Source organism: Tinamus guttatus, unplaced genomic scaffold, assembly GCF_059628265.1.
Source record: "Tinamus guttatus ecotype Peru unplaced genomic scaffold, ASM5962826v1 Tinamus_guttatus_pri_ptg000226l, whole genome shotgun sequence".
Lineage (NCBI taxonomy): Eukaryota > Metazoa > Chordata > Aves > Tinamiformes > Tinamidae > Tinamus > Tinamus guttatus.
Genome location: NW_028288760.1, coordinates 3,606,675 through 3,633,836, shown reverse-complemented (window position 1 = coordinate 3,633,836; position 27,162 = coordinate 3,606,675). Strand labels below are relative to the sequence as shown.

Here is a 27,162-nt window from a genome sequence, read left to right as displayed (position 1 = left end):
TTCCAGTAACGAGCTTCCACAAGCTGAAATTCTGCTTACACTGAAATTCTCCAGATGTCCAAATTATGTCATAATTATAACAATTTTCAGTTATTGTAAACCTCTTTCCTCTCTCCGACTCTCCAGCAGATGAGCATGCCCACTTGGGCTCTCTATTTAAAGCAAGAGCATTAGCCATCAGGATACCTTGGCCAATCCCACACACTCATCATCAGCCCAATTAATCCCCAAGAACAACTGAGCACAATGGACGGAGAGAGAAACAGATACAGCAGCAGCTCCCTGGTTTTGGCCTTTCTCCTAAGGGAAGAGAGCGCTGGAGTAAGAAACTTTCCATGCATTCTTGACTTTCCTTGGGTCACTTTTCGAGCCTATTTTTAGATTGACCTTTTAGTTCTGCTTTGATTATTTTTAGGAGGAAACTAAATCAAAGAATTATAACCCAATGGTGACTAAAAACAGTGAAAATCTCCTGGGAAAGCATGTAAGTGCAGTTCCTCAGTCACAAAGTTATTAATTGGCCCAAGATAAGGTATAGGCTACCTGCAGAGAAATCTGCCCTTTCTCTTATTTGGGGTAGTTAAGCCTGAATAAGACTCTGGCTGCTTGTTTTCTCCCTGAACAATTCCCTTCCTTCCTGAGCTTCCAGGAGAGCACATTGGGTATCCTACATTACATACAGGGAGTTTTTGATCTCAATACAGCAGCTGCAGCAAGAAGAAGTCTTTATCATCAAGGACTTCCTCCAAAATTGCTCTAAGTTGATGTTTTGCAACAATGATTTTGTTACAAAATGCATGAATAGAAACTTAAGCCCAGAGTTTTAAGCAGAAAGACTAGAAGTCCACTGTTTTTATTCCTTAGGGGACCGCAAGTCCATTTCTCCTTTTCAAGTTATCTTTGAAGGCAGCATCTGTAACAGACCTGTGGACCCTTGGCTCCCAGTCCTGTGTTAGCACAAGAGCAAGACACAACATTGTGAGCATGGCCAGGACAGCCACCTCGCAACAGGAAGAGGTAACTACTTGAGTGCAGTTATTTTTGCTTATTCAAGCCTGTCCCAGCTAAATGCAAGAACCTTTATGTACCCTCCAAAAATGAACCACTGGGAACTGCCTGGCACTGCACAGCAGTCCCTGTGCCAGTGGAGCAGTGAAGTCCCCACCCCAGCCCTGCGGGCTGGGAACAGGAGCTTAGCCCAGAGCAAGGCACAGCCCCAAGCCCCACGGCAGGCAGGAACGGGCGAGCACGGCCAGGCGGGTGGCACCACCGGGCCGACGCTGCACCGCTCTGCAGCTCTGCTGCTCCTGCAGGGGCTCGCGCAGAGAAGCGGCAGCTGCGCAATACTCACCAGTAGGAGTTGATGATTTTGCAGAAGGCCAGCTCGCAGCACATTTTCAGGTTGCCCTGATGTTCAGGAAGGTCCGAAGATGAACACTTACTGGGATCCACCTCACAGTTCTCATCTGATTCATACAGAGCCTTGATAAACTCCCCTGCAAAACAGTCAGTGATGGATTTTGGAGACACTGGAGAAGGATTCTACAAGCAAGACAGTTTGTGAGCGCGAGGCATTAGCCCAGCCCCTGTCACACTGAATGAACAGAGCTGGGAGTAGGAAGGTGATGGGAGGTGGCTCTGGGGAGGACCTGTCCCAGGCGGCCAGCACGATCCCGCGTGGATCCTGCTGCTGGGAGCAGCCTGCTGGGCCGCCCAAGCTCGCACGGCACTGGAGCAAGCCCTGCAGAAAGGCACCCACACCTGGGATGAGCAAGGCTGACCCTCTTCCCCTGCTGGCAGCTCTGTCTACATGGCTGAGGGCAATTGCATCAGAATTAGTGTGCCAAAAGACTGCTCTCCTCAGCCTGCCCTGCTCCCCTCAGATTATACCAATGTCAGAAACGTTCCCTTGGGCTACTCCAGCAGAAGTATGTTGGCAAGTTGTGTAATTATTTGTAAGATGTCCTGCTATGGCAGACTCTGCCTGTTACAGCACTCTGGCACTGATGAGCCAATGTGATTCACAGGAGAAATAGTTAATTAAAGGAAAGAAACAATTTTATTGGTTTATTTTGAGCTGAGCATCACACAAAATTGGATTAAAATATTTCTCCTAGTATCCCTGCACTCCTGCTTGCTGGCTGGCTGTTCCTCGCCCTCCCGGAGCAGCAGAGCAGCCCTCCTGCCCTGCAGCATCTCGCCCCCACGTCAGCGGTGCCTGGATTCCAATGGGAATTAGCAGGTAGGATCCAGCTGCTTCTGCGAGTGCTGGGGGCCCAGCAGCCTGGCCGTGTCCAGGGTGGACAGGGCCCGACACAGCGAGGGATGCGCTGCTTCCCAGAGCTGCACCGGGACCTGCAGGTCAGGGGCTGCTCTGGGCAAGGTTTCCATTCGTTGTCTCCTAGTTCCCATCAGAATTCCTGCCTCGGCCCACTCCAGCCTGTATTCCTCCCCTTCTATTGCCAAAACAGATTTAATTAAGTACCGGAGAGCCTGTCCAATGCACCTGCAGCTCCACCAGGGAGTTCAGGAGCCTCTCTGCTTGCCTGCTGTTACATCCTGCCCTATTACTCGCTCGTGCTGCGTGGTTTAAAGGAAAGCACCACACTGCATTGGGTTGCCTTGTGACATAAAGATGAATCATTTCACTGATAAAAGGTCTACACAGAATCAACGCCCCTAACAGCAAGCAGGAACCGCAGGCTCCTCCTATAGATGCAGCCAGTGTGGCAGCATTTGCATTGAGCCTTGGAAGGAGAGTATTACGAAATTGTCTTCTTTCATTAATCTCCTGGCTTTTTAGAAATTCAGTGAGATAATCTAGTTACAGACTTGCCTTCAAACAGAAAGCATTACAAGGCAGAAACACATAATCCTCCTTTTCCTCATCTCGTGGGGTCCACTGGTTTGACTGGCTCAATGATCTCCCATTCCTCAACTTATTATTGTTATATTAATAAAAATTTTTTTTTTTTTGCTCCTTCCTAAAATTACACAAATCCATTAGAGGGCATCTAACATAGTGAAAAATTAGCAGCTCAACAGAGCTAGAGCTCATCCTCCTGTGAGGACGTGCAGCTGGTCCAGCTGCCCGTGGACACAGCGCTGAGAGCCCCTCCTCGTGCCCGTCTTGCCTTGGCTCTCACTGCAGCTCCTTCCTGACCTACCCCGAAGCAGACACTCTAATTATTTTTGTTTGCATCAGGAGAAATATTTTTGGAGCCCTGAGCATAGCCAGCCCTTTAAAAAAAGCACCAGGAGGGTTCCTGATGGGAACTGGGAAGCAGCTCTCATCACTATGATTTGGGAGATTTCATCTGACTCGATAGCAGTGCGAGTAACCAAGGGGGGAAGCCTCTGTGCACGGCTGTGCAATCGGGGAGGATTCAATGAGGCCTCGGTGACACTGCCAGCACGCAGACACACACTTGGCAAGCGCAAAATGCCTTCAAAAACCACTTTGTTATTGCTTCTAGGGCCACCTAGAGCACGTATCCAAGAACCGTATTCTGCAGGTGAGACTTGCCCAGCGTCTGTACATACCTAAGGCATCTTGCAAGTACTTCTGCCCAACCAACTTCAGGTATTCTTCGATTGCTTTGGTGGCCAATGTATTCTCCCTGAAAATGAGATGCTCATTCTCACCACAGCGATCAACTTCAGACATCATCAGGTCAGTCAAGAAGTCCTGGAAAGCAAAGTCCATGGTGGGTCAGCACGTACTGACACACTCAGTGCAGCAGAGCAGAGCACACACCCGTCAAGAGGTCCCAACACGACACGCAGGTGCTGCTGCTGGCTCTCGGTGTGCGCGCTGCATCACACTCCTACCAGCCTGGCTTTTCTTCTCACAGAGAAATAAGCAGAGAACTAAATGTCCAGAAGAAGTCATTGCTTTTGCACTCCAAATACGTTACTCTTTCCATTCATGCACCACATTAGCACCTCCATCCGTCCCAGTTCTAGGGAGGTCACATCTCAGCCTCCATCCACATTTTGTGGGCAGCCTTCACCCACTGCTAAGTGGCTGCATTTGGTATCTAACTGCACTGGTTGCGAATCAGCCACATACTTCTATGTCGTGAGCTGCGCCCCACAGTTAATGCCTGAGAATCAAGTCAGTAACGTGCATCAAGATGCTCAAATGTCTCATTTACTTAGTATACATGAAAATAAACAGTGCTACTATAGTTCCATCTTGGGCACATTTTTGGTGCGATATCCATGGCATCGAATACCATGCAATTTTATCATCATCTGTGCTGCACAGTAATGGAGCTGCTAAGCAAGAGCAAATGCACACTGACAGCTGCCCTGTGTATCAATTTGGGCTCTTTGAATTGTAAATTTTAACATAAAAACCCCAGTTAAGAGCTCCATGTCTGCCTGGGCGAGGGCGTTGACTGAGCGGAGGGTGACGTGTTGTGATTCACCCCACGCATTCTGCTGCAAACCCACCGTGTGCTCCAGGATTTGCTGCGGTGTAGCTCGCATTAACACAGGACCATATAGTTTCCTACTGCTAATATATATTCAGTTCCTGTTCTCTGCACTAATGGGAAAAATCAAGTATGAAGCTCTGCTCAGCTCACAGTTGTGCTGATACCGAGGAGACGACCTCCTCCCGCTTGGCACCACTCACCTGGATGGCAAAGAAGCTGCTGCGTAAATGATGCACGTTACAGCTCTGACTGTTTCTTCATGCAAGAAACAAGGATTTAAATTTACTTATATAACCACAGGCACTGTTTTTAAACTGTCTTCCTCTAAAACAAAATAATCAGCTTGGTAATAACCCTTCATTAAGGGTTATCTCGTTATCTGTCGTGACTGCACCGCATGTTAGGAATTCAGGGCGCAGAGGGGAGAAGCATCCAGGGCTGCCACCCAGCCCGGGCACGCAGGAAACCCAGGTGCCAGCAGCCGCCTGGGAGCTTTGCAGGAGAGCACTGCGTCTCCATCCGCGGTGGGGTTTGCTCTGTGCAGGGACACCCATTAACGTCGCATCAGAGTTTAAGGAATTGACTCCACCGGGAGCGCGGCCTGTGCTCAGCCCCAAGGGTGACCTGCAAACAGGGCCTGCTCCTGGCACTCGTTCCTGGCCCATTTCCTGCCCACACCACTCACTGCCAAAGCCCGTCAGCTCCTGCATCTCTTGTGGACCAAGGAAAATCCCAGCTGCAGTCACCTCTGTTTTACGTCTAGAAAAGGGAGGCGAATCTCTCTGCGGTACCAAGCAGCGCTGTTCGCCCCATGGGGACGGGCAGCAGTATCACAGCTCGCTGCCCGCCGGGCTGACGGCCTGCTCTGCTCTTCTTTCCTAGCAAGATGAAACGTGTTCGCTGGCACAGAACGCAGCCGTGTGCAGCGCTGGCCTCGCGCTGGGCTGCAGCCCTGACCTTCCCCGAGCTCCCCCAGGCCCCGCGGAGGGACCACAACGGGGCCATCACGGCGCCGCCACCTCCCAGACGTGTCCCTGTCACTGCTCCTTTCTCCAACCGGGCGATCCCCTCCCTCAGGAGCCTCCTCTGGCAACATCCTGAAGGCAGGAGCCCCTGGGCACCAAGGCCCGGGCCTTCCTTCGCTGCTCCCTCCGTTTTTGCCCCATCTCATCTGAGCTGAAAGGCAACTCGGAACCCCTGTTCACCCCAAGCCGCTCCATCTCCATCTGCCAGGTCCCTCCCGGGCTCGTTCCACTCCCATGCGGCGCTCGGGCTGACACAAGGTGCTGAGTCTCAATTAGCAGACACTGACCTTGGCTTTGCTCGATTCTCTCTCCTGTCACTTCCTCAACACACTAATTATCTCCACAACATCTCGCAGCCGGGCGCACAGCACAACCCACCCCGCGGAGCCGCAGCACCAGCGCGGCCCTCGCGGCCCGGGAGGACGCGGGGAGCCCAAACACCCACAGAGGTGGCCCTGGGCGAGCGCTCCACACGGCCCTTCCCTCCCGGCCCGGCGAGGCCGCCGCCACCTTCGCATGGCACCTCCCGGGACACCCTGCGCTTTCCATCTCGGGCCGCGGTCCAAGTCCTGCCCTGGCTCCACACAAGTCGCATCCTCTCTGCATCCCACGCCTGGTGTCTGCTCCTCCAGAACGGGAGGAGCTGGAGGGAGACAGGGAGACGCAAACCGAATGCCAACACTCGCCAAATCCCTCCGGGGGCCTCACTCACCCACAAACAAGGCTCTGAATAAAACGCAATAACTAAAGCCAATAAAATTCCTTGTTTCTGAGCAGCAGAGATCAGCAGGAGGTTGTTTTTAGTTAGAGCCCCTGGCAATGTAAGAAAATAAGATGCTTTATTTCATTATTTCAGAGTCAAGAGGGGAAGGGGAAGTCTACAATAAAACTTAAGGACAGCAGCAGAGTACTTCAGGGTTATTCCTGTGTTTATTTTAAGGATATTTGCTTGGGACTGGACACAGCTGAACCTGTGCAACTTCAGCCACTGCACCCATGCTAATATAGAGCAGCACTTCATAAATAAACAAACCCAGGGCATGGCAGCACGAGGCAGCGCCGGCTTCCAGGACCCCTTCACACACACCAGGCGTGAGCTCAGTGCAGCAGGGCCTGTCCAGGGCAGCTCCTGCACCTTCCGAACCCGCAGGAGCGTCGGCGCCGCGGCCGGCCCTGGCCCCGGCACGTTCCCACACTGCAGACGGGACGGCCGGGGTGGGTTAACTGCTCCGCTCGCAGCCAGGAGGGGAAACCCCCCTGCGCAGGCAGGGCGGGAGCCGCCTCAGGAGGCTCCCAGGAGCTTGGACACCGCTGCCCTCCTGCCGTTTTCCACAGCACAAGAGCCACCCTCGAGCCACAGCAGCCCCGGGCGGGAGCCCTCCCAGGCACAGGGAGAAAGAGCGCGAGAAAGAGCAGCAAAAGAGGGGCACGAGTCCTGCCACACACGCAGGAGGCGGCCCCTCCACCCCAGGACGCAGCTCCGCCGTGCCCAACCCGTGCTGTGCCCAGCCCGGCGCAGCTTGGCACACGGGGCGCCGCAGGGCCCTGGCCCGGCTTCCGAACCGGCTCCCCTCTCCGGCCCAGCGTGTCGCTCCTCACATCACAACTGACTGACGTGCAGATTGACTTGGAAATAACGTTCTCCACGTCGCAAGCCTGATTAATAGGATTGACTTAGCCATAAGAGGATTGAATTGATAAAGATAATAAGATTACTGTGTATTTCAAAGACTAGCCCAGAGTCCAGCAGGGCCCTTTATGCAGAGGTGAAAAGACATTCTCAAGAGCTGAGGGCTGCAGATGAGGGGGGGATGAATGTCAGGGACCACATTCACAATTAGCTCAGCTATAGCAGCTATAAAATACTATCAGAGAGAGAAAGTCTTTGTGGGCGAGACGATATGGCTGCTGCCAGGTCTGCACGCACGCAGCGCCCCGCTTCGCTGCTCCCACTGCTCCCAACTGTCCCGGGCCAAGGCCGTGTCCTCCTGGGCACCTTGGGTGCTGGCCAGGCCTGCCCAGCTCCTGTGTCCCAGGGGCTGCTGCCCCCCGCGCCGCGGAAGCAGCTCTGCCCCACGCCCGGCCGGGCAGCCCCGCGGGGCCTGCGGCCGCTCGCACAGGGCAGGCGCATCCATCTGCTGAGGAGAAGCAAATCCTCACAGCACAAACAAATCAGGCCGCATGTTGACCCTTCGCTCCACTCACACCACCATAAACGTGTATTTCAAGTAAGCAGCTGCTTAGAGCAAGCTCTGTCAGATGCCGGGTTTGATCTACCAAGCGCTTGGACAACAAAGTTTTTATACACTTATGATCATGAGCTGAGCTCCAGAAGTTGAAGGGCAGCCCAGGAGCAAGGCTAGACAAGGGAAAAACTCAGGCAGCAGCAAAGTGGCCACCGGGCCGGCTTTGGGAAGGAGACGCCCACACACCCATCACCGCAGCACCCCGGCCGCACCAAGCTGCGCGAGGGCTGGGGGCGCTCCAGCAGCACCAGGTCCCCCTGCACCCGCTGCCGACGGGGCTGCGGTGCCTGCAGTGCAGGCAGAGCAGGGCCTGCGGCAATGCTGGTCCCCTGCGCCCCACAGGTAGCCCCCGGTGGGAAGATGAAAGCCAAAAAAACCCCTCGAGAGGTGCACGGAGCTGCAGGCTTCCCCACGGCCCCTGCCCCGGCCTCTGTGCCCACTCCAGCTCCGCTCTCCATGGACAGAAGCTGCAGATCCCGTGGGGGAGGCACCGGTGGGGACAGCCCAGCCCCACCGGACAGCCCTTATCCCCCTGCTGCTCCTCTCCGGCAGCACCTCTGGATTTCAGGAGCTTCGGCTGCTCGGAGACAGACGGAAACGGCAAAGGGCAGCACCAAGCACATGGGCACCGCGGAGCAGCGGGGTCAGCAGCTCCATGAGCCTCTTCCCAACACAAGAGCTGCCGCACGGTCAGGGGCAGACACAGGTATCCAGTCACTCATGCTGCATGCAGAGCCTACCCCACATGTACAGGGAAACAGGACCAGAAACAGTGCAAGAGCAATTAGCTCCTAATGAGGCCTCAGAACCCACCGGACACTTGTTCCTCGCTGTAATTGCTGCTTTCTCATCAGCTAAAGAGCAGCCCAGAGCCACAAACCCCTTTACCAGCAGCACAAGCAGAGGGTTGTTGTCAGCCGTGTCTGCGCTCTTCAGCTGGGGACGGCGAGCGAAGAGAAGGGCACTCGGGAGAGGCCCCTGGGAAGGCCGGGGCTCCGGGCACCCACCCTGGTGCCCGAGAGAGGGCCGGGGAGGACAGAGACCCCGCGCAACTCTCCTGCAGGGCGCTGAAGCCCTTCTCCACAGCCCTGCGCGCCCTGGGCTGCTCTGCGAGCGCCGCCCCCGGCCCCGCACGCGGCAGGGTGACACCTTCCCCTCCGCCACACACTGCTCCCTTCACCTTCCACTGCCCTGGTCCTTTGGTCTTCCACAGAGGAGGCCTCACCCTGTTCCCGTGCTCCAGTAACTCCTGCTGCTCTGACACCCAGCTAACGCTGATGGCGGATGACAGCCAGCGAAAGCACAAGCTCCATTTTAGGGGGATGTTTATCAAGCCTGTTTGCCATGTCCCCTGTGTAGAGCGTCTGGGATCTTGCCACTGATGCAGACACATGTCCAGAAACCTCCCTGCTGCCTCCTGTGCCTCCCCAGCCTGGCGAGGAGAGGGGAAAGGCAGAGCAGCGGCAGCAGCTCTCAGACGAGCACGCACGAGATCAGGGTGACACTTGGAGCCTTTTGCACCGGAACCGCGATCGTCACGGACAGGATTTTTTATGACACTTGCACTCGAGCAGGCACGTGGGCACTAGCGCAGCCCCGGTGGCAGCTCCGGACGTGCAGGGCCAAGTGGCACCAGCAGAAGGCAGGGCCAGGTCAGCAACCGGCATGGCCGGCGCCCAAGGGACAACCCAGGATGCTCCCTGTCACAGAAGCGACCCGGAGAACTGCACGGGAGCTGCTCGGAGGCAGCTCGGCCAAGGGGACGAGGCCTGCGGCGCGATGCTCCCTCCTGCACGGGCAGGGCGTGCATGGAGCTATTTTCACCTCCTCTGGGATAGCAGAGCCCCGGCCTCGCAATCCGCTCAGGAGCTTTGCCTGCCTTGAACTAGATAAGGAGGCCGAGCCCCTTCTCTGTTTGACAGATGGTCATTAAGTCTAATCCACGCAGGAGCTGTGCCAGGAGCGAGGGGAAGGAAGGTCTCGCCGTGCCCCACCGCGGGCGAGGAGCCCACGTCTCCTCCGCGCCGCCACCGCCTCGGAGATGCTGCTCCTCCCCGCTCCGGACCGCACAGCTCAGGGATCGCCGCGATGCCTCAACCCCCTCGGCTCTGCTGCCGGCGTGCGGCTGCGGTGTGCGCGGGCACAGCCTGGCTCTGTGCAAACAGGCCACGCGGCTCCGTCCGCGGGCTCCCCGGGTGCCACAGCTAAGGGCTCTGCCCGTCCTGGGCCAGGCATCACTCCGAGACTCGGCCTCTCCTGCCTGCTCTTCTCCCCAGACCTACTGGGGATTCCCATGAAGGAAACTTGGAGTGAGCCAGAAAACTGGGCTTCTAGCACAGCAAGGCAGCCTACGTTTTGTCCCTGAAAACAGCTTTCTTGCATATTCTACATTTGTGCCTGTTTATGAACATGTACATGTGCCTGTTTATGAAATAAATCTGGCCCTTTAGACTCCAAAAGTAGAGAAAAATCCCTATGTTTGTACCTCTCTGGTGCCACCAACCTCTTCTCTAATTAAGCAGTTTGCACTGCATCTGCTACCAACTCGTTTACAATAAAAAGGAAAGTTCAGTATCCTAACAACAGGAAGGCTTGAAACCAAACCAAAGTGAGTCCATGTGCTGATCTCCAACAACCCGAAACGTGAGGCACAGGCCTTTGCTTCCACCACCGCGACGGCAGCCCGGGGCGACAAGAGGGTCCTACCTTGGCCTTGCCCGTGCTCTGCAGGATGTGAACCAGCGCCGACGCCATCTCCTCCTTGTTCTTCACGCTCAGCGCGGGCTCCAGCACCGAGCACAGCACCATGTAGTTGTTAGTGATGTACTCGGCAAACTCTTTGTACATCTCCATGGGCAGGATGCTCATACTCTGGTAGCGTGACTTGATGCGGATCATGGGCCCCGGGGATTTGCCCTTGCTGGGGTTGGCGCTGACCACAGGGTACCATTTCTCCACAAACTGCCGGCCCGTGACGGAGCCGACGGGGATGTTCACCTGTCCGATGAAGTTGGTCTTATCTTTCTTTTTCTTCTTGTCAGTCTCTTTGTATAAGTGCACCGTAATGTTTTTGAGCGATGGGAGGTTATTAAATTCAAAGTGCTCCCCCCAAAAGACATTATCAGTTTTCAATTTACAGGTAGTTCGTGCATAAAGAACGTCATCCAGGCATAATTCACACAAGTACTTCTTCTTAGCTGGCAGGTCCTTAGCTTCAATAATCCATAACTTTAACATATTCTCTACCCTTCTGCTGTTGTCCTAGAAAAAATGATACAAAGAAAAAAAGGTCAAGAGAAAAAAACAAAACCATAAACAACAAAAATGGGGATATGAGTTAATTATTTCGGATGTGCTAAATGAGCAGAGGCTTAATTATATTTTATTTTAAGGAAATACAGGCTCTCAGGAATTTGCATAATAACACTACTTATGTTAATTTTCCAAATAGCGCCATGCTCTCCATGTCTGCTGGTGCCAATTAATATAAGAAACAAGAAAGATAAATTCCCTCCAAATTATAAATGAACCATTTCCAACTCACTGCCAAGTGGGCCTCAAAAGAAACAGGAAAGAGCCTTCCCAATAATTACTGGCTTTTATGAAACAAAAGCTACATTACAGGTGCCATTGCTCTCCCTGTTATTTTTTTCAGTATTGCTGCTTTGCTGCAGCACTGGAGTCTATTTTCCTTACTGCAAAAGGAGAGCAATGAAGGGATCCCACTGTACACGCAGGCATTGACTCATCCACGGCTGGAATGCAACCACCTCTGGCATGGAAAGAAGCATTTGCAAAACCTCAGGAGATTCTGGGACTGAAAACCAGGGTATCCAACTAAAACATCAAGAGGAACTGTGGGAAATAGACCAGGTCACACAGGAGGATCATTGAGAAATAGGAATTTGGCTTTGGTATTGTTTTCACAGTGCTGCAGCTGGGAATACTGTGGATGTTCAGCGACTCCCCAGCGACGACAGCCTCATCCTGGAAGGGCATCTGGGGGCATCTGCTGCACGAGGGGCTGACAGGCCCGAGCCCGCAGCCGAATCCCTCCCCGGGTCTGCAGTGACCTGCGTTGTGTGGAGCCCATCGCGGAAACAGCAGCCAGGGTCAATCCCGCCTGCTTCGCTCAGGAGTCCGGACGGGAACGTTTTTGCTGGGGATCCACAATGAGGTACTGTCGGTCCAGGAAGCACACGCAGGAAATTAGACAACAACAGTAAAGGCCTGACAGAAATATCAAATCAGACACAGAGTTTGTTGTCTATGAAGTCAAACAAAGATGGAGAGCTTGCCAGCACCAAGAGCACGCTGCAAGAGCAGGGCTGATTTCCAGGGGAATTCTCGCTGCCCTGGCATCTCAAAGCCACACAGAGACGGTCAGTGTTCCCCCAAGCCCAGGAGTGGAGAGGAGAGGGTCTCACCACCCAAACCTGACCAGGCTCTTCCAGATGGCGGCTACCGGGGCTGCTGTAAGGCCGACACAAAGCTCTGGATGCAGCAGCTGAGTTGCACATGCAGAAACGCAATCGGAGAGGTACAAATCGCCCTCTCCCTTCTGCTGTCCCCTTTCTGATATCAAAGAAACCTGTTATACCAACCTGGCACTGGACTCACTACAATGAACTCGGACACAGAGGGCTCCCTTAGCAACTTGCCAGGCCTGGATTGAACTTCTGTGCACAGTTATGCATTTCTGATGCCATCAACGAATTCACAGGATCCCATCATTTGCATTTTCCATGATCAGCAGAATCACTTGTTGATTGAGCTCATCAGCTGTGAAATCCTGCAGCTGATTAGTGCTGATCAATCTTTGTTAGCTAACCCCAACACAGAGAGGAAGAAGCAGCTGTAGACTTTATTTTAGGCTGCATTCAGCCTTAGTGGATCATAGAAACGCACATTGGATGGCCTGCGTTCTAGCGAAGAGAGGAATTTGTTTCTGTGGTTCCCAGAGGGCCTGATTTTGACGTCTCAACTGGCTCTTAATAGAAGCGAAAGCAGCTACGTTCAGCCCCAGACTGCCCTGCTGTTCTGCAGAACCCACTGAGGCTGCACCCGAGTTGCTCCAACTCGGAAACAGACAGTGCAAGTACCAGCATCAGGAACGGGGTTGTGTGAACTCCTTATTCAGTCTTGTAACTGTGCTGGCAGTTACCAGCCATCTGTCCCAGAGCTTTGGGAAGGTGGAAAATCCTACATAAGTGACAAGTATCATTAGTATGAGAGCAAGACTGAAGTTTCTTGAGATCTGATCATTTCACAGCAACAGCTGTAAGCAGCATGTGCTGCGAAAACGGGGAAAGAAATAATTACCATTTTGCTGTAAATATAATTGTGAAAGAAAGCAGGATGGAGAAAAGCTGACCCACAATTACACTTACTAAAAGGACAACACGTCCCCTGCTGTGACTCTGCACTGGGCTTTAAAAAGTAATAACAAGGAACTGGACGCGAAGGGAGGCAATGCCTCAAAGCCGCTACCTTATTTGGGTGCACGGCACGCCGCAAGTTTTCCATCCATTTATCTCGCTCCGCTGCAGAACGACAGGAGAAGCACTTACTTCCTGATGAAGTCGTCACCTACAGGGAAAGGAACAGGATTATATCTTGACCAGAACATGCAGACCGTGTTTTGGGGGAGCGGGAGAGAGCAGGGAAAAGCACTGGTGGATTCCCCCCCTTCCCTCCTCAGTAAACAGCTTTACCCAAGCATGAAGCAACAGCACCTAAGGCTAATGGAAAAAGGGAGCAACTCTGCATATCACAGAATTAATCATGGACGCAAATCCCAATTACTCACCCTCCTTCCCACCAGGAGACGCCAGATATTGGGCCCTATGTAGGAGAGGCTTCGGATCACCAAGGTCCACGAGCGGGTGCACATCCTCAGGGGTGTTTCCATATCTTGTATCGGGCACCGGCTCCTGGGGAGCCGCTGCCGGGGGCCCAGCGCAAGCAGCAGCTCCCAGGACTCGGCCCGAGCAGCGGCCACCAAACACCCCCTGCCATCCACCGCCAGCGACGCTTCCGCGGCATCGGCTACTGAGCCAATGTCCAAACGGCCAAAACGCTCTCAGGCCCTGCCCAGCCATGGCTCTGAATCAGATGAGGCCACTCACGTACACATATTCCTCAAGGAAATATCTCCTTCAGGCTGTGCCGGTGAGCTGCTGGACTGTGACTGCAGTACTGCCAATTCTGTACTGCTCTTAAAAGCCTCCTTCAGCTGCTCTGACCATCTTGGTATTCACGGCGCTTGGCAATGGCAGTAACACTCTTTATGTACCTCACTGTGCGCAGACAGACAGACCCGGCTGGTGCTTTAACTAACTCCCCTCCGAGTCCCCTTTCCTCCAGTTCCAAGCTGGAAGTACCGGTGTGATCCTCATCATGTCCCAGTGTTTGTTTTTGCACACTGCGCACGGGGTTATCTGCTTCTGCGAGACACAAACTCCTTTAATTTCGCACACCTCCCTGCAGCCTAACCTGTTCTTAAAGCAGAGCTGCACTCGCTAAGGTTTGTCATTAGCTAACCTCAAAGGCGAGCTGAACACGTCCCCTCCTTTGAACACGGGCATTTTCTAACCAGGACAAAATGACAAGAGGTCTCTCCTGTCTTTACCCAGCAAATGTAAGAAACCCTCCAGCCCTCGATATTCCAGTTCTCTCCTTCGGGCTCAGGGCAGACACTCTTCCCTGTCCTCACACGCTTTCATTTTCTGATCTGCACAACTAAAAATTCTTCTAGGTCCAAGTCAGCTTCTCTTGCTAAGAACAGAAGAACCCGCATTGACAGACATAGTTGTATTAGCTTTCCAGCACCCTGCAGCACCCTCTCAGCTTCAGTGTATTTCCAGAAGTTACCCATCACAAATCTGGTCTGCTTCATCTGCTGCTGCAGATGCTCATGGCAACCTTGAACCCTCACAAACAAACTCTGGAGCACAAGGGGTGCTGCAAGACTGATGGTGCCACCACGGTGATCCCCGTGCCGCACAAGACTGATGGTGCCACCACGGTGATCCCCGTGCCGCGCTGCCGGGGGCTGCGGCCCTTCTGCTCTCAGCCTCTTCCCGGGAGGCTGCATCAGCATCTCCCCTCCACGAGCTCCCTGGCAATGACACCCGGCGACGCGAGGCAGAGCCGCATTCCTGCAGCGCGGTGCCGCAACGTCCCGTATCCAGTTACAAAGACCACAGAGGTACCAATTAGGCTTTAAGTACAGGTTTTAAGTACTGAGCTGACACGGAAGTATCATGGAGACAAACAGCAAACAAGCACAGCTCAGCCACTGCTAAACCATCGTCATCCTCTAAGGCTTCATGACTGCTCACACAAGAACCTAGAACTTCACAACTCGAGGCCTGTCCTATTTCTCAAGACGCAAAATCATCTCTGTTCAGGTCCAAAGCATGGAGTCCAGAACTCTCCCGGCACAGCCACGCCACGTGGCAGCAGTTACGGCGAGGTTCTGTACCCAGAGTGGGAAAAACCCACTGCAATTCAAATTAAGGTCCATAAAACTAAGTTCCCACTGACTGCTTAGAAACCAGTCGATAAAGGCGGAACGGGTCAAACGCACTTTCCAGTGAGCTCTGCCATGGCGCTCTCTTCTCCAGGGCCATTTTTCTTCTCTCTTGTTTTGACAGCAGCATGGTACACAAATGCATTTGAACGCTGCTCTCAGACTAGAGAATCAGGCAGCAATCCTAGAAGCCCTTCTGTAGAAGAGAATTACAACTTGTCCCTGAAAGTCCTCTTTAAGAGAAGTTGTTCTTAGTGGCACACATTGATCCTACTAAACTCAATAGGATTCATATCCAAACAAATAAGAACAGGATTTAGTCATCTTTTTATTAGATCTGTTAATTAAATGTCACTGCCTTTATTAGCTATCTGTTAAGTAGAATATCTAATATACTTTATTGCTAAATATAAGTAAATACATTGGCATTGACCTGCCATGCTAAAATTTATGATTTCATTATAAATCAATTACCCATTACTAGTTATTCAAAACCTTAGGACTGTGAGGGCCACACTTGGCAAGAGCTGGGAAACTGTCCCGTGTCCGAGCGGAGCCTCCTCGTCTGATGGCAGCTGAAGGTCACATCCACCATGCGAACTGCAAACCACTACTGCAGATCTGGGGAAATGGTATCCTGGCTTTGACCTCTGACATGAACACCATATGCATTAATGTATTAATGATCTCTGGGAGAGATTAATTAGCTCAATAAAGAGCACATTCTGGTCTCATCTAGTTTTTGGATTTGCTAAAATATTGTTAAGGTACAGGATAAACTCAATTAATAAAATGCTTTAATACCCAAACTGTTACTTATTCACATTCACATTTATCCATTGTCCTTGGATAGGCGACTAAATCAGACAAAAAGTTTGTCACTTCAAAAATGTCTTAGAAACAGCACAGGCTGCTCAAACTAGATTTCGAGGCACCTCAGCAGGAGACCAGCGGAAGGTGGCACCCCAGTTAATGAAGCTGTTTCCAAACCTTCACAAGATTTTCTGAGCAGAAATTAAGTCCCAGGAGGATACAAATGATCACATCCGAGCTGCGGAAGGGCAAACCGAGGCTAGAGACGGTGCTGGGCCAGCCCTGGGGACACGGTGCCGGGCAGCCAGCGAGGCTGTGCAAGCAGCAGCAGATGTTGACAGCTGGGCTAAACCCATCCCTAAATCCTCCCCTGCTCAGGCAAGGCCAGGATGGAGCTACAAGGTTTTAGCTGCGTTTCATTGTCCTGCTCCACATTCTCCCGGCTGTGTCACAGCCTGGACATGAGCTGCGTAACAGGGCAAGTCTTAGGTCTGCCAAGACAGTGCCAAAATCCCTCGATCCTCATCCCCATTCCTGCTCCTAGCCAGCAGGGCCTCACAAACGGCCAAGGCAGGAACAGCCTCCAGGAGCCTGGGTTCCTGGTCCCTTTACTAGACTAAGCTGCCTATTGTAGATTTAGCATACGCAGCACAGGCAGCGGGGCTAGATAGTTCTGCTGACTGGGAGGTCTTTCTCCCAGAAAAAAAGACTACATTATTTTAATTTTATTTTATTTTTTAAACACCAATGAAATAAAAACCCAAATAAATAGCGATTGCCAAGTACTCAGCAAGTCCAGAAAGGCAAATCTCTTAGAACCAAACAGCAGAAAAAGCCGAACGCAGCCCCTGGGAACGCAGCCCCATGTCCGGGGCGCGCGGGCCCTGCAGAGCCGGCTGCCTCCCGACAAGCCGCTCGGGTTTTTCCACTGCAGATGGCTCTGGCACCTCTCGTTTTCTGCTCTGTTTGCTGGGCTGCAGCTCCCACCCTGCCCCGCTCCAGCGGGATCCATCTGCGGGCAGGTCCCAGCCCGGGCCTGTCCCCTGCGCAGCGCGTGCCCCGGCTGGGCCCCGTCCCCTGTGCTGGGCAGGCTGCACTTCTGGAGAAGCCCCCTCCAACGGTGCCTTGGGAGAGACCCCGAGGAGGAGCACGGCCAGCTGGGAGGACGGCAACTTCCTAGACCCGTCCACCCCCAACCGCAGCACCACAAGGTGCAAATACACGAGAACAGCGCGAGGCTGGCGCTGCCCGACACCAGCGCCGCTTCCCTTCTCCATCGCAGGGTGCAAAACTGGCCGCTCCTCGCGGATCTCTGCAGAGAGCAGATCCACGACTGCCCCGCGGCGAGGCTGCGGCAGCACCACGCACTGCGTCCGCGCGGGGCCCACGACACCCCACGGCAGCGCCAGCCCCTCAGCTCTGCGCACAAGCACGCAGGGACTGCGGACACTGCCCAGACGGGATTCAGAAAGAATCTGCAAACACACTTCATTTCTGACCTCAATCAGAACCCGAAAGAGGCTCTCCAGAGATCCGAGTCCAATGCATTAACACAATGTGCCATTTAGCTCTCACCTACGTCCTTCCCTCTGGAGCTTGCTGATGAGTAACCAGCAGTTACAAATCAATGTCCCTTTTGTTTTCGGGCATCCTTCCTTTCCTCTGCAGGATTTGCAGAGCAGCAATTAACACGATCTTTTTCCTTATAACTCTTCTTTATCCACCTCACTTAAAAATTAAATTTTCTTCCTCCTTAGAGATGCATGACTTCTGCAATCCCCTCTCAGTCAACTTTCTGCAAGTACCGTTCACATCCCTTCCCTGCTCTTGTGTGCTGAACAGAATTGGTAAACAACTCGTATATTATGGATGTCACATCTATTTTCCATCTAGCTTCATTTTATCTTTCTTGAGTGGAATGTAATAGAGGCCATATAATTTACAAAACGGTTCTCCTCCTGACCTGCCGCACTCGCTCAATTCCACAGAGAATGAACAGCACTGGAAAATTTATAGCTCTGCTCACTTCACAGCTTATGTTTGGAGCTATTCTTTTTTAAGAATGTTCCTATGTCACCTGTTTACATTTTAAGAAATGGGTCTTTTATTCATTTCTTTAAAAATGCACTGATTTCAGTAACAATCTTTATCTCTCCTGTCGGACTGTTCATGATCCTGACGAGGTCATCTCCATCTAGCACTGCCCATCCAGAACACCTGCATTCCCATTAACCCCCTTGGAGCATGATCCAAGATCCAACCAGGACATATGGTTTATCTGCTCTTCTCCCTCCAAGTATAAAGAGGTTATCTGCTCCTCACAGAAACACAAGTACTCACAACCTTATTACTGCAAGAAAACCATCTCCCCAGTCTATCTACATTCATTCACTACCAAAACCAATACTTTGTCTCCCATAACGTAGGATAAATAATTCCTATGTTTTTGGTTCACCTCTGCTTCCTGCTAGTGAAGGCCTCACACATGCCACAGCAGATGACATCCACACAGAAGATTAAAACATTCACAGATCTTTCATTTACCCAAACAAGTGAAACTTTACTTTCCTAGACAAAGTCCTCAACTCTACTTCCACAGACAACAGCAGGATCTCCCTTGCGACCACGTAAAACATTGTTGTGAGCAGAGAAAACAGATTAGTGCCTTTTCATATCTATATGAACATAGACTACTAATTTATGCTCTACCAATACAGCCCTTAGTAGTTCAGCACCTGTGCCAGGAACAAGTCCTGCTAAAACGGCTACGAGGCAAACAGCTCAAAGCTCTGATTTTATGGGCATGCTTCGCCTCACAAAGATCTAGTAATTTTCTTCTTACGAAACGGTCTCTCTGGGCAGCAGTTCAGAGCAGAAACATTTCAGAGGAGCGAGAGCCCAAGATGTGCTCCCCAGCCAGCCGTGTTACAGGACGGGAACAGCCCCCCAGATAACCAGAAAGGAGCCTTACCTCGAAGCAATAGTCCTGCCCCAGGATGCTGCTGTGGACCGGCTTGATGACCACCTCCTCCTCCATGCTGAGATCCAGGGCCTCGACAGCGCTGCTGGGACTGAGCAGGGACTCGTGGGAGCGCGATTCTTTCAGCCTCGGCATTAGATGGGATCTGGAGGAAGAACGTGACAGCGTCAGTGGACAGTTTCCTTCCCAGAGAGCTGATTAAGTCCATCTGTTAGCAACAACTGCAGAATATTCCTGGGAATTTTTTGCCATGAGGTAACAGAGGGCCTGGAATAGCAGGGACTGCTCTATGTCCCATTTATAATTTAGTGAACAGGTTCTATTACAGGCTCTATTTATAGCAGAAATGTTTTTCTCCCAAACTCTGATGCAGTCCGGACTACATCAGAGGTTGATACGAGTGTCTCCGCATAGCAGGATATATCTTTAGATGGATGCAAACCTGCTGCATGACACCCCTCGAGCACCTCGGGAGTAGGACTGCGAGCGGGGCAGGAGCGCCCGCGCCGGCGTGGCCGGGCACAGAGCCCAGCGCGTGACGCTGCCCGCGCGGCAGTGGGGTCCACGGGCGTCCAACTGCGCTCATGCCGCTTTTCGGTACCCAGTACCAATTGACAGAAGAAAGTCAGCTAGAGGTGGGGAGCACCTAATGACACATTGTCCCAAAACTCCAGAACCCCGTGAGGCCGCAGTGCGACGCGAGGGAGGCTGTGCCTCCTCGGCAGCCGCCGTCGCTCCCGCACGGCCCCTTCTCCACCCCTCAGCGCACACGTTCGCACCAGGGACGCAGCCAGCGGGCGGATCCGCACTCGTATCTGATGGGCTGAGGGCTCGTGTGCTCCGTGCAGTCGTTACGCAGATGCCCAGGATGGAGGCAGTGTGGAAAATAAGGCCATGATAGCCCTATCGACCGATCTAAATGCTCTGGAGTCCCACTGGCAGCACTTAGCAGCAGGGAGCCCGCAGACAGCGAGCACTACACCATGCCCAGAGACAGCCAATACAATCAATGGAGCTGTAACTCTTACAGCAAAATCAGAGAGCTCAAGGGGGGGGGGCGGGGAAGAGCCGGGTACTCTTACAAAAAACACAAAATCATAAAACAGCAAAGGAAAAAATAACTTGAGAGCAGAAGAAAGAGCTGCTTTCTCTGCAGGCTGCACAATGAAAAGCTCCTGCAGCAGCCGGCTCACAAAGGCTGCGACTCCTGCAGCCCTGAGCTCCAGATCCCCGGCCGGCGCTTTCTCCGCACCGGCCCGTCCGCAGGCGCGCGGCCGCCTCCGAGGCAGCCAGGACTAAGGGTGAGGCCGAGCTGTTCTCGGCACCGCGATGCTCCCAACATCTTCTGCCAGGTTGCTTTGTCGGCGCATGCTGAGTTTGGTCATTCTCTAGAATAAAGCTCACCAAAACATGGGGAAATGTCAACAGTGCACACAAAGTTTACGGCTTCCAGTCACTCCCAGGCCAAGCTGCATCCAGAACAGAGCCACAGGAGAGTGGAAGATGAACAGAGCTGAGAGATAAGCAGGTGCTTCTCTAGCCTTGCCATTAAGGTTCGTGCCATCACCTGCCCCGGAGGTGATAACGGAGCGGCTGCAGCTGGCTGAGCCAGCTGGGAATGCGGAACGGGCAGCCCAGCACCCGAAGGCTCCACGGAGCAGAGGAGCACGAGGTGGGAGGCGCTGCCTAAGGGCCGAGGGCCAGCGTCCCCCCGTGGCCACCGAGGCTCCCGGCCGGGCCACCTCTCGATGCGTCTGCAGGACAGGCCAGGGCCCGCGGGACAGCCAGCAGCTCCTCGCCAGGTAAAAACCTCAGGTTAACACAGACGTGGACGGGAGCTGCGGCTGGAAGCAGAAGGCCCTGGAGCCCATTAGCGAGTCCCAAAGCTGCCCACTCACCTCGGATCTCTACTGTGGATAAATTGATCTTTAGGAACTGAGCACAGTCATTTCCCAGTACTTCGTGGCAATTTAACACTATTTTCAAAGAAGAGGGGCCCATATCCTTTATCTCTGAATGATACTGTAAATCAACTCTAATACAGATCAAGTTGCTCCTGGATGCTGAGCACAGTACCAAGAAGCATCCAGCAGATACTTCCAGGTCAGAAACTGCCGATACAGACTATTCACCACCCAATAACAAACCAGGAATTAAGGCATCTGTTATTTCCGTATTTTCCATGGTTTACAGATGAAATTAGAAAAGCCAAGCGATCAGGTCGGCGCTTGCATTCCCGTGCACGCACACACCCCCGCACCAAATGCAGGGCCCAGGAACCACACACGCCGATGCCCACGTCCGCTCGCCAACCTGCGCCACGGCTCGCTGGCCAGCGGGGTTGGCGTGAGATTAAAACAAGTCCTTTTAAAATTCCTGCAGCTGCAAGGCCACGGGTAGGAAGGCAGATGTGCAACACGCAGAATTAACAAGGAGAGATTCTCAGGACATAATAATGAACACATTCCAAAAAATGCAGCTTTATATCCCTCCATACTCTGGCACCTCTGGGAACCCCACAGCTAATGGGATTTTCTCCTGGAGGTGAGGTTATTTGCCAGACTCTAGTAAGCAGGATGGACTCCCATGATGTCCTCTAGCCCTCAAGGGCTGATCAAATACAATACGAGTCAGCAACAATAAAATCCTTTCCCGGATGCCATGTTATATGGGGTGGGTGTTGTAGGTCTCAAACCAGCCTTAAAAGCCTGGCAATCTGCCTGTGCATCAGGAGCCAAACGGGGGGCACCACCACTTAGCAGCCCTTGTTTGAAAAGCTCCAGGAGGGGCCGGGAGCGCCCGGGCGGCCGCATCCTGCCCCGCGCCGACACTGCTGCCCTTGGCCTGCCGAAGCCCGGCCGGCTCCGGAGCGCTCAGCCGGCCGCAGGATGCTCCTGAGCGCAGCCAGAGGTGCTATGGATCAGCAGGCTTCAAAGGACACGCTATTCCTTCATTTTAATACCCAGGTCAAGAGGAGAAGACATTTCTCATGTCCTCTAGTAACGTGACATTTGCAGCAGGAATCCATTTACTGGAAGATGTTTGCAAGCCCCCGTCACAGTTCCCATAAACTTCCTTTTATATTAACAGTAAAAAAAATTACGCTGCTAATGCCATAAACTGGTTCCTGACGCAGAGGCCAAGGACACTGCTCTCACGGAGAGGACACTCGGCCTTCGCCGTGCCTGGTGAGAGGGAACACAAGTCCCCAACACGTACGCAGAGATGAAGCGCCGGCAGCAACAACCTCCGTTTCCAACGCGCCAGACAGCGAGACCTGGAGGGCTTCGTCCACAGACAGCTCAACGGGAGCGGGCTGCCAAGCAGAGAACAAAAAGCGGAGCCTCGTGCTGCTGGAGACCTGCAGCAATAACGAGCGCACCGCGTGGCCGCTGGACAGGGGCATCGCAGGGTCCTCCGCTCGCCCAGGTGACTGCAGCAGCACCTGCGACTCCTGCTCCTCTGACGGTCACCCCGGAGCCGCTGAACTGGTCCCCCGACAGCCAACCGCACCTTCAATGTCACTCGCTTACTGCAGATACACACTTCCAAGGTTACAGCTGTTTCTTTCCATATCCCTGCCATCACTTTTTAAAGTACACTGCGTAAATCAGCACAGAGGGACAACTCCTCCTCTGCTGCTGGGATTTTGATTTCAGGGCTGGGTTTCTCGCGATGGGGACAGCGACCGACCCTCTGCAGCCCTGGCACCACGCGCAGCGGCACCGCAGACCCACCGCAGGGACGAGGGGGAATTCGGGCTCAGTATTCTTTCAAGAATGAAGATGCCCTGCTGAGACTACAAGGAAGGAAAATATTTAGGCCCTGTCTATGTGGATTTTTTTCTGGAATTGGTTTTGTGCCTTGAACTCATCCGCACTTACTCCAGAACTGCTGTCTTGGGAAGGAAAGCCCTCCAAGGGGCAACATTGACCTGTAACCTCTTGCAACCTGTTCCCATTTCAGAGCCTCAGCTGCCCCAAACTACTCGGCTGCTGCCTCCTCTGGCTGTATGATGACAATTTTCCTAATACTTTCCAAAGTGCGGCTGACAATCCCCGGTCTATGCTCCCTGACCCACAAGCAGTCCCAGAGGGATCTACCCTCCTAAATCAGAATCACTCTGTGACCCTTCCTGCTCAGGAAACACAACAAATCTGTCTTACCAAGGGCTAACAAATCTCTTCCCTGACCCAGCCAGGACTGGGGTCTTTAATGAAATCCTCGCACTCCGACTTGCACCCCTCAGCTTGGCAATCCCACAGACCCCAAAGCACTGGAATAGATTGTGAGGTCCATGGGAAGCCTGGAGAGAATTTAATTCTGACCGTCTCCAGCCCAGGGATTAGGATTTGTTAAGCCAGAACAACATGGACAACTCCAGCAAAGTGATTTTCACCATCAGATGGGAGAAGGATTTTAACGGTTCCACAAGGTAATAACTGAACACAATGCTACCTGCTCCAAATTCCACCAGAGGCAGCGGAGATGGGAGCTGGGCCCTGCAAACACAGACCTTTCCCAGCTGGGACCCTGGAGACTCCCCGCTGCCGGTAACGAAGCCAGGACTCGTTCTCAGCGCAGAGCCCCGGCTGCCCCAATGGCCGCGATTCTTCTGGTGGCACCTGCGAAGCGGCCGCTGCCCGGGCAAGACTCAGGTCTCTGCTCACTCCCCGCTAAGCTCCCGGCCGCTGCCTGCGCTTCCCAAGCGCCCCGGCGGTTCGGCCGGCAAGCGCGTTCCTTCACTGAACAAGTAAATAGCCAAGTGACGTTATGGGAATAAGCATGAGCAACAGCTCAACACAACGCGCACGCTTCCAGAAGAGAAAATGCTTTCCTTCCTGCCTGGCAGGATGTGCGGATGAAGTGCACATTCTCCCACCACGGCCACATTCACCCGGGTTTTCTCCGTGCGTTTTCCCAGCTCGCCTGCCGGGGGACGCGGGGCTGCTCTGCACGGCTGCGTTTCAGCCCAGCGCGACACCCCAGCAAGGCACTCGCAGGACGCGCAGCTAGAGCTGGCGCCTGCCCTTGGCTGCTGACGGCCCTCAGCCTTCCCTGGCAGCACAGGCTTCCAGAGGGCTCTGGCAGCTGCACGCAGGCTCCAAGGGCTGTCCCCGGAGCGTGTTCCCCGGACACTCGGGGGACAGTTTCACCCTGTGCCCCCTCGGCAGCACCACCACCACCAATCCCTGTGGTGCCCCGGTGAAAACCTGCCGAGGGGGGCCTGGGCCCAGAGGGTAGGGACAGCGACGCGACTCGCACCGTGCTCGGTGCCGCCGGCGGCTCCGTGCGCCCCGCACGAGGGGCTCCCGAGGGGCTCCCGGCTGCCACACGGCTGCGCCCCGGGGGTGACACGGCCGCCCCCGCCATCAGAAGCCGCCGCGGCAGGAGGCGGCGGGGGGGGCAGCGCCTGCCCCTTGTCACTAACGTCTCTTACCGTGACTCGGGAGGCGGAATGGGCGCAGGAGAGGCAGCGCCGCGCGGGGCCCTCCCTCCTGGAGCGGCCCCCGGGGAGCCCGGCGCCGCCGCGGCCAAGTTGTGCTCGGGTTAACGGAAACCCCCGCGCGGCGGCGGCCCCGGCCCCGGGCCCTTCCCGCCGCGCCGCTCCCCGCCGGCCGGGCCGCGCGGCCGCCCCGCTCCGCCAGGGCCGGGGCCGTGGGCGCCGCCGCCCGCCCCGCTCCGCCCCGCGCCGCGCCCGGGGCCGCGCGATTGGCTGCGCTGTAGCTGGGCAGAGCGCCCCGGCCCCGGCCGCCCCCCCGGGCCGCGGCCCCCGGCGCTCCCCGCCGCTCGGCGGAGCCCGGGGAGGAGCCCCGGGAAGCCCCGGGCCGCTGCAAGCGCCGCTCGCGCCGGGGCGGGGGGAGCCCGGGCAGCGGCCGCGGCTCCTGCCCGCGCCCCGCGCCCCTCCGCGCAGCAGCCCCGACCTGCGCAGCAGCGCCCGGCCCAGCAGGGAGAGGCGGCGGCAGCAGCGCCCGGCGCCGCTCATGGTCGCAGCCCCGGCGCCGCGGCGGGCGGAGCGGGCGCGGGCGCGGGCGGCGGCGGCGCGGGGGAAGGGCCCGGCCCGGCCGGCAGCCCCGCGCCGCGCTCGGGCGCCTCCATTTCTCACGCAGAGCAACGGCGGGGGCCCGGGAGCCGCGGCCCCGGCTCGCAGGCAGAGCCGCCGCCTCCTCCGCGTCCCGGCGCTGCCGGGGCGGGCGGCCCTCGGCAAAGCAGCCCTCGGGATAGTCCCCTGGCAGCGGGAAGGAGGCGAGAGGCTCCGCGGGACCCCCCTAGCCCGCAGCACCGGCCCCGTCTGAACGCGCAGCTTGTCTGCCCAAATGCGACACTTAGTGCTGCTCTCCCTGCCCATCCAGCGAGGCAGACGGGATCCGGGGATCCGCGCAGCTCCAGGGGCTCAGCGGCGCTCAGGGCTGGCGCGGGGACTGCGGAACGGCAAGGGGAGCCCGGCACAACCGGGGCATGTGAACAAGCAGCACCTTCCCCGCAGGGACGGGCCGCCCCAGCCCGTCCCTGTCCTGGGGACGTGGCGGCAGCTCCCGGCGGTGCCGCACAGGCCACCTGCGATCCAGCCCTCCACGCCTCGCTCCTCGCTGCCACGAGGCGGCCTCGGGGTGGCACGTTTAGGGTCCTGCTCTTGTCCCTTGTCCCCCTGCCCCCCCTGCCCGCCGGCTGGAGCTTCCTCACCCTTTGCTGGCAGGAGCCATGCAGAGAGACAAGCTCGCTGTCCTCGATCTGCTTTTGATGGCTTCCACGAAGTAGGGCACCAGCATCAGCCCGGCGTCGGGTTTTTGATACATTGTTGGAGTAGCCAAAAATAAGAGCAGGCAGCTTCAGTCAAGCTTCTCCTTCCTGAATCTGCAGCTGCACTGGGATCCTTCGTGCAGAGCCCCCAAGCCGGCACGTCCTGGGTCGCGGTGACCACGCAGGGCCCTGTCCCCCAGCACGCAGCCCCCTTCCTAGGGCCATCGGCGAGCGCAGCGCTGCCTTCGGGACGGCCGGGAGCGGCTGCGCGTTGCCTGCAGCACCTTATCTGCCGCGCTGCGGCAAAGCGACGGGCGAGTTACAGTTTTACTAAGCGGTTATCTGTGGCAAGGCGGGGCAGCGCGGCACCTGGACTTTGGAACGAGCCTCGCACCTGCCGCGGGTGGAGAGGCAAACACAGCAAGGCCGGCTGGGAAGAGGGAGAATCCAGGCTCCCAGCACTCACTGAATTCCTTCGCGCATTCACACACGCTGTTAGGAGAGCCTGGAAGGGAGTACTGAGCTGCGCAAGTGCCTGCTTTACAGCAGCGAGCCAGATGTGCTGCATTACAGTGGTGAGCCAGATGTGCTGGGAATTGTGGCAGTGCAGGCTGGCGCGGAGACCCGGCGCGGCTGCTGCAGTTACCGGATCACTGCGACGTCCGGCTGCTGCACACGCAGGCAGAGCCACCGGCAGGGCCCGGCCACGCTCCCAGTGTCCCAGACCGGCAGGTCCTTGCGGCCGCCCTGCCTCGCTGCATCCCCTCCCGGCCACGGAGACCCATGTCACCCCGGTGTGACGCACTCCGCGTTCCCACGCCAGGCCCCGAGCGGCAAGGCAGCGCGGCCAAGGGCCGCTGCCTCCACCGCTCTGTGCCATTGCCTTCAGTTCAGTTTCTGCAAAACACTTCAGAGCTGAAGGGCACAAAAAGTTCCCCAACCTTGTAGATTTTGTAGATTAGGGGAAAAGAGGCAGAAGAGACTAATAGGTTATTAAAAGTTTTCTCAACCCGCATTACTAAAATGTGCTCGACAGCCACAGAGGCTGAGCTGCCACGACTTGGCCGCATCAGTGTCAGGTGCTTCTGATAAATCAGGCCCATATCAAGCAGTATTTACACCGAAAGAACATCCGACCTCTGACTCACGCTGCCTTTTCCTCCGGGTTTCACTACAGCTACACAGCGAGTGCGGACAGGCCAACTTCTCTTTCTGCTTGTAATTAGCTTCACTTTTCTGCTCTCCTGAGCAAGTGCTGGACTTTCCTCTAGGATTATAATACTGACAAACAGGAAACCAGCTTTTACCCAGGCGCCGGTTGTATTTTATAGGTGTTATATTCTAATCATAGCATTGTTATTAACAGCAGATTTTTATAAAT

The 27,162-nt window shown here is 55.0% G+C and overlaps 1 protein-coding gene across 5 annotated transcripts in view; it reads right to left on the bottom strand.

The window, feature by feature from the left end:
• DAB2IP (DAB2 interacting protein) overlaps window positions 1–27,162 on the bottom strand; it is a 138,597-nt gene that overhangs the window by 18,760 nt on the left and 92,675 nt on the right. For all 5 annotated transcript variants that reach the window (XR_015913399.1, XM_088525369.1, XM_088525368.1 and 2 more), the window contains 5 exons: window positions 19,032–19,185; window positions 13,204–13,302; window positions 10,420–10,974; window positions 3,544–3,688; window positions 1,352–1,496 (listed from right to left, as the gene is read on the bottom strand). Coding sequence is in view for 4 of the 5 variants with exons in the window: in XM_088525369.1 (XP_088381495.1) it covers window positions 1,352–1,496; window positions 3,544–3,688; window positions 10,420–10,974; window positions 13,204–13,302; window positions 19,032–19,185 (1,098 nt within the window). In the remaining variant the exon portion in view is untranslated. The remainder of the gene's footprint in view (window positions 1–1,351; window positions 1,497–3,543; window positions 3,689–10,419; window positions 10,975–13,203; window positions 13,303–19,031; window positions 19,186–27,162) is intronic.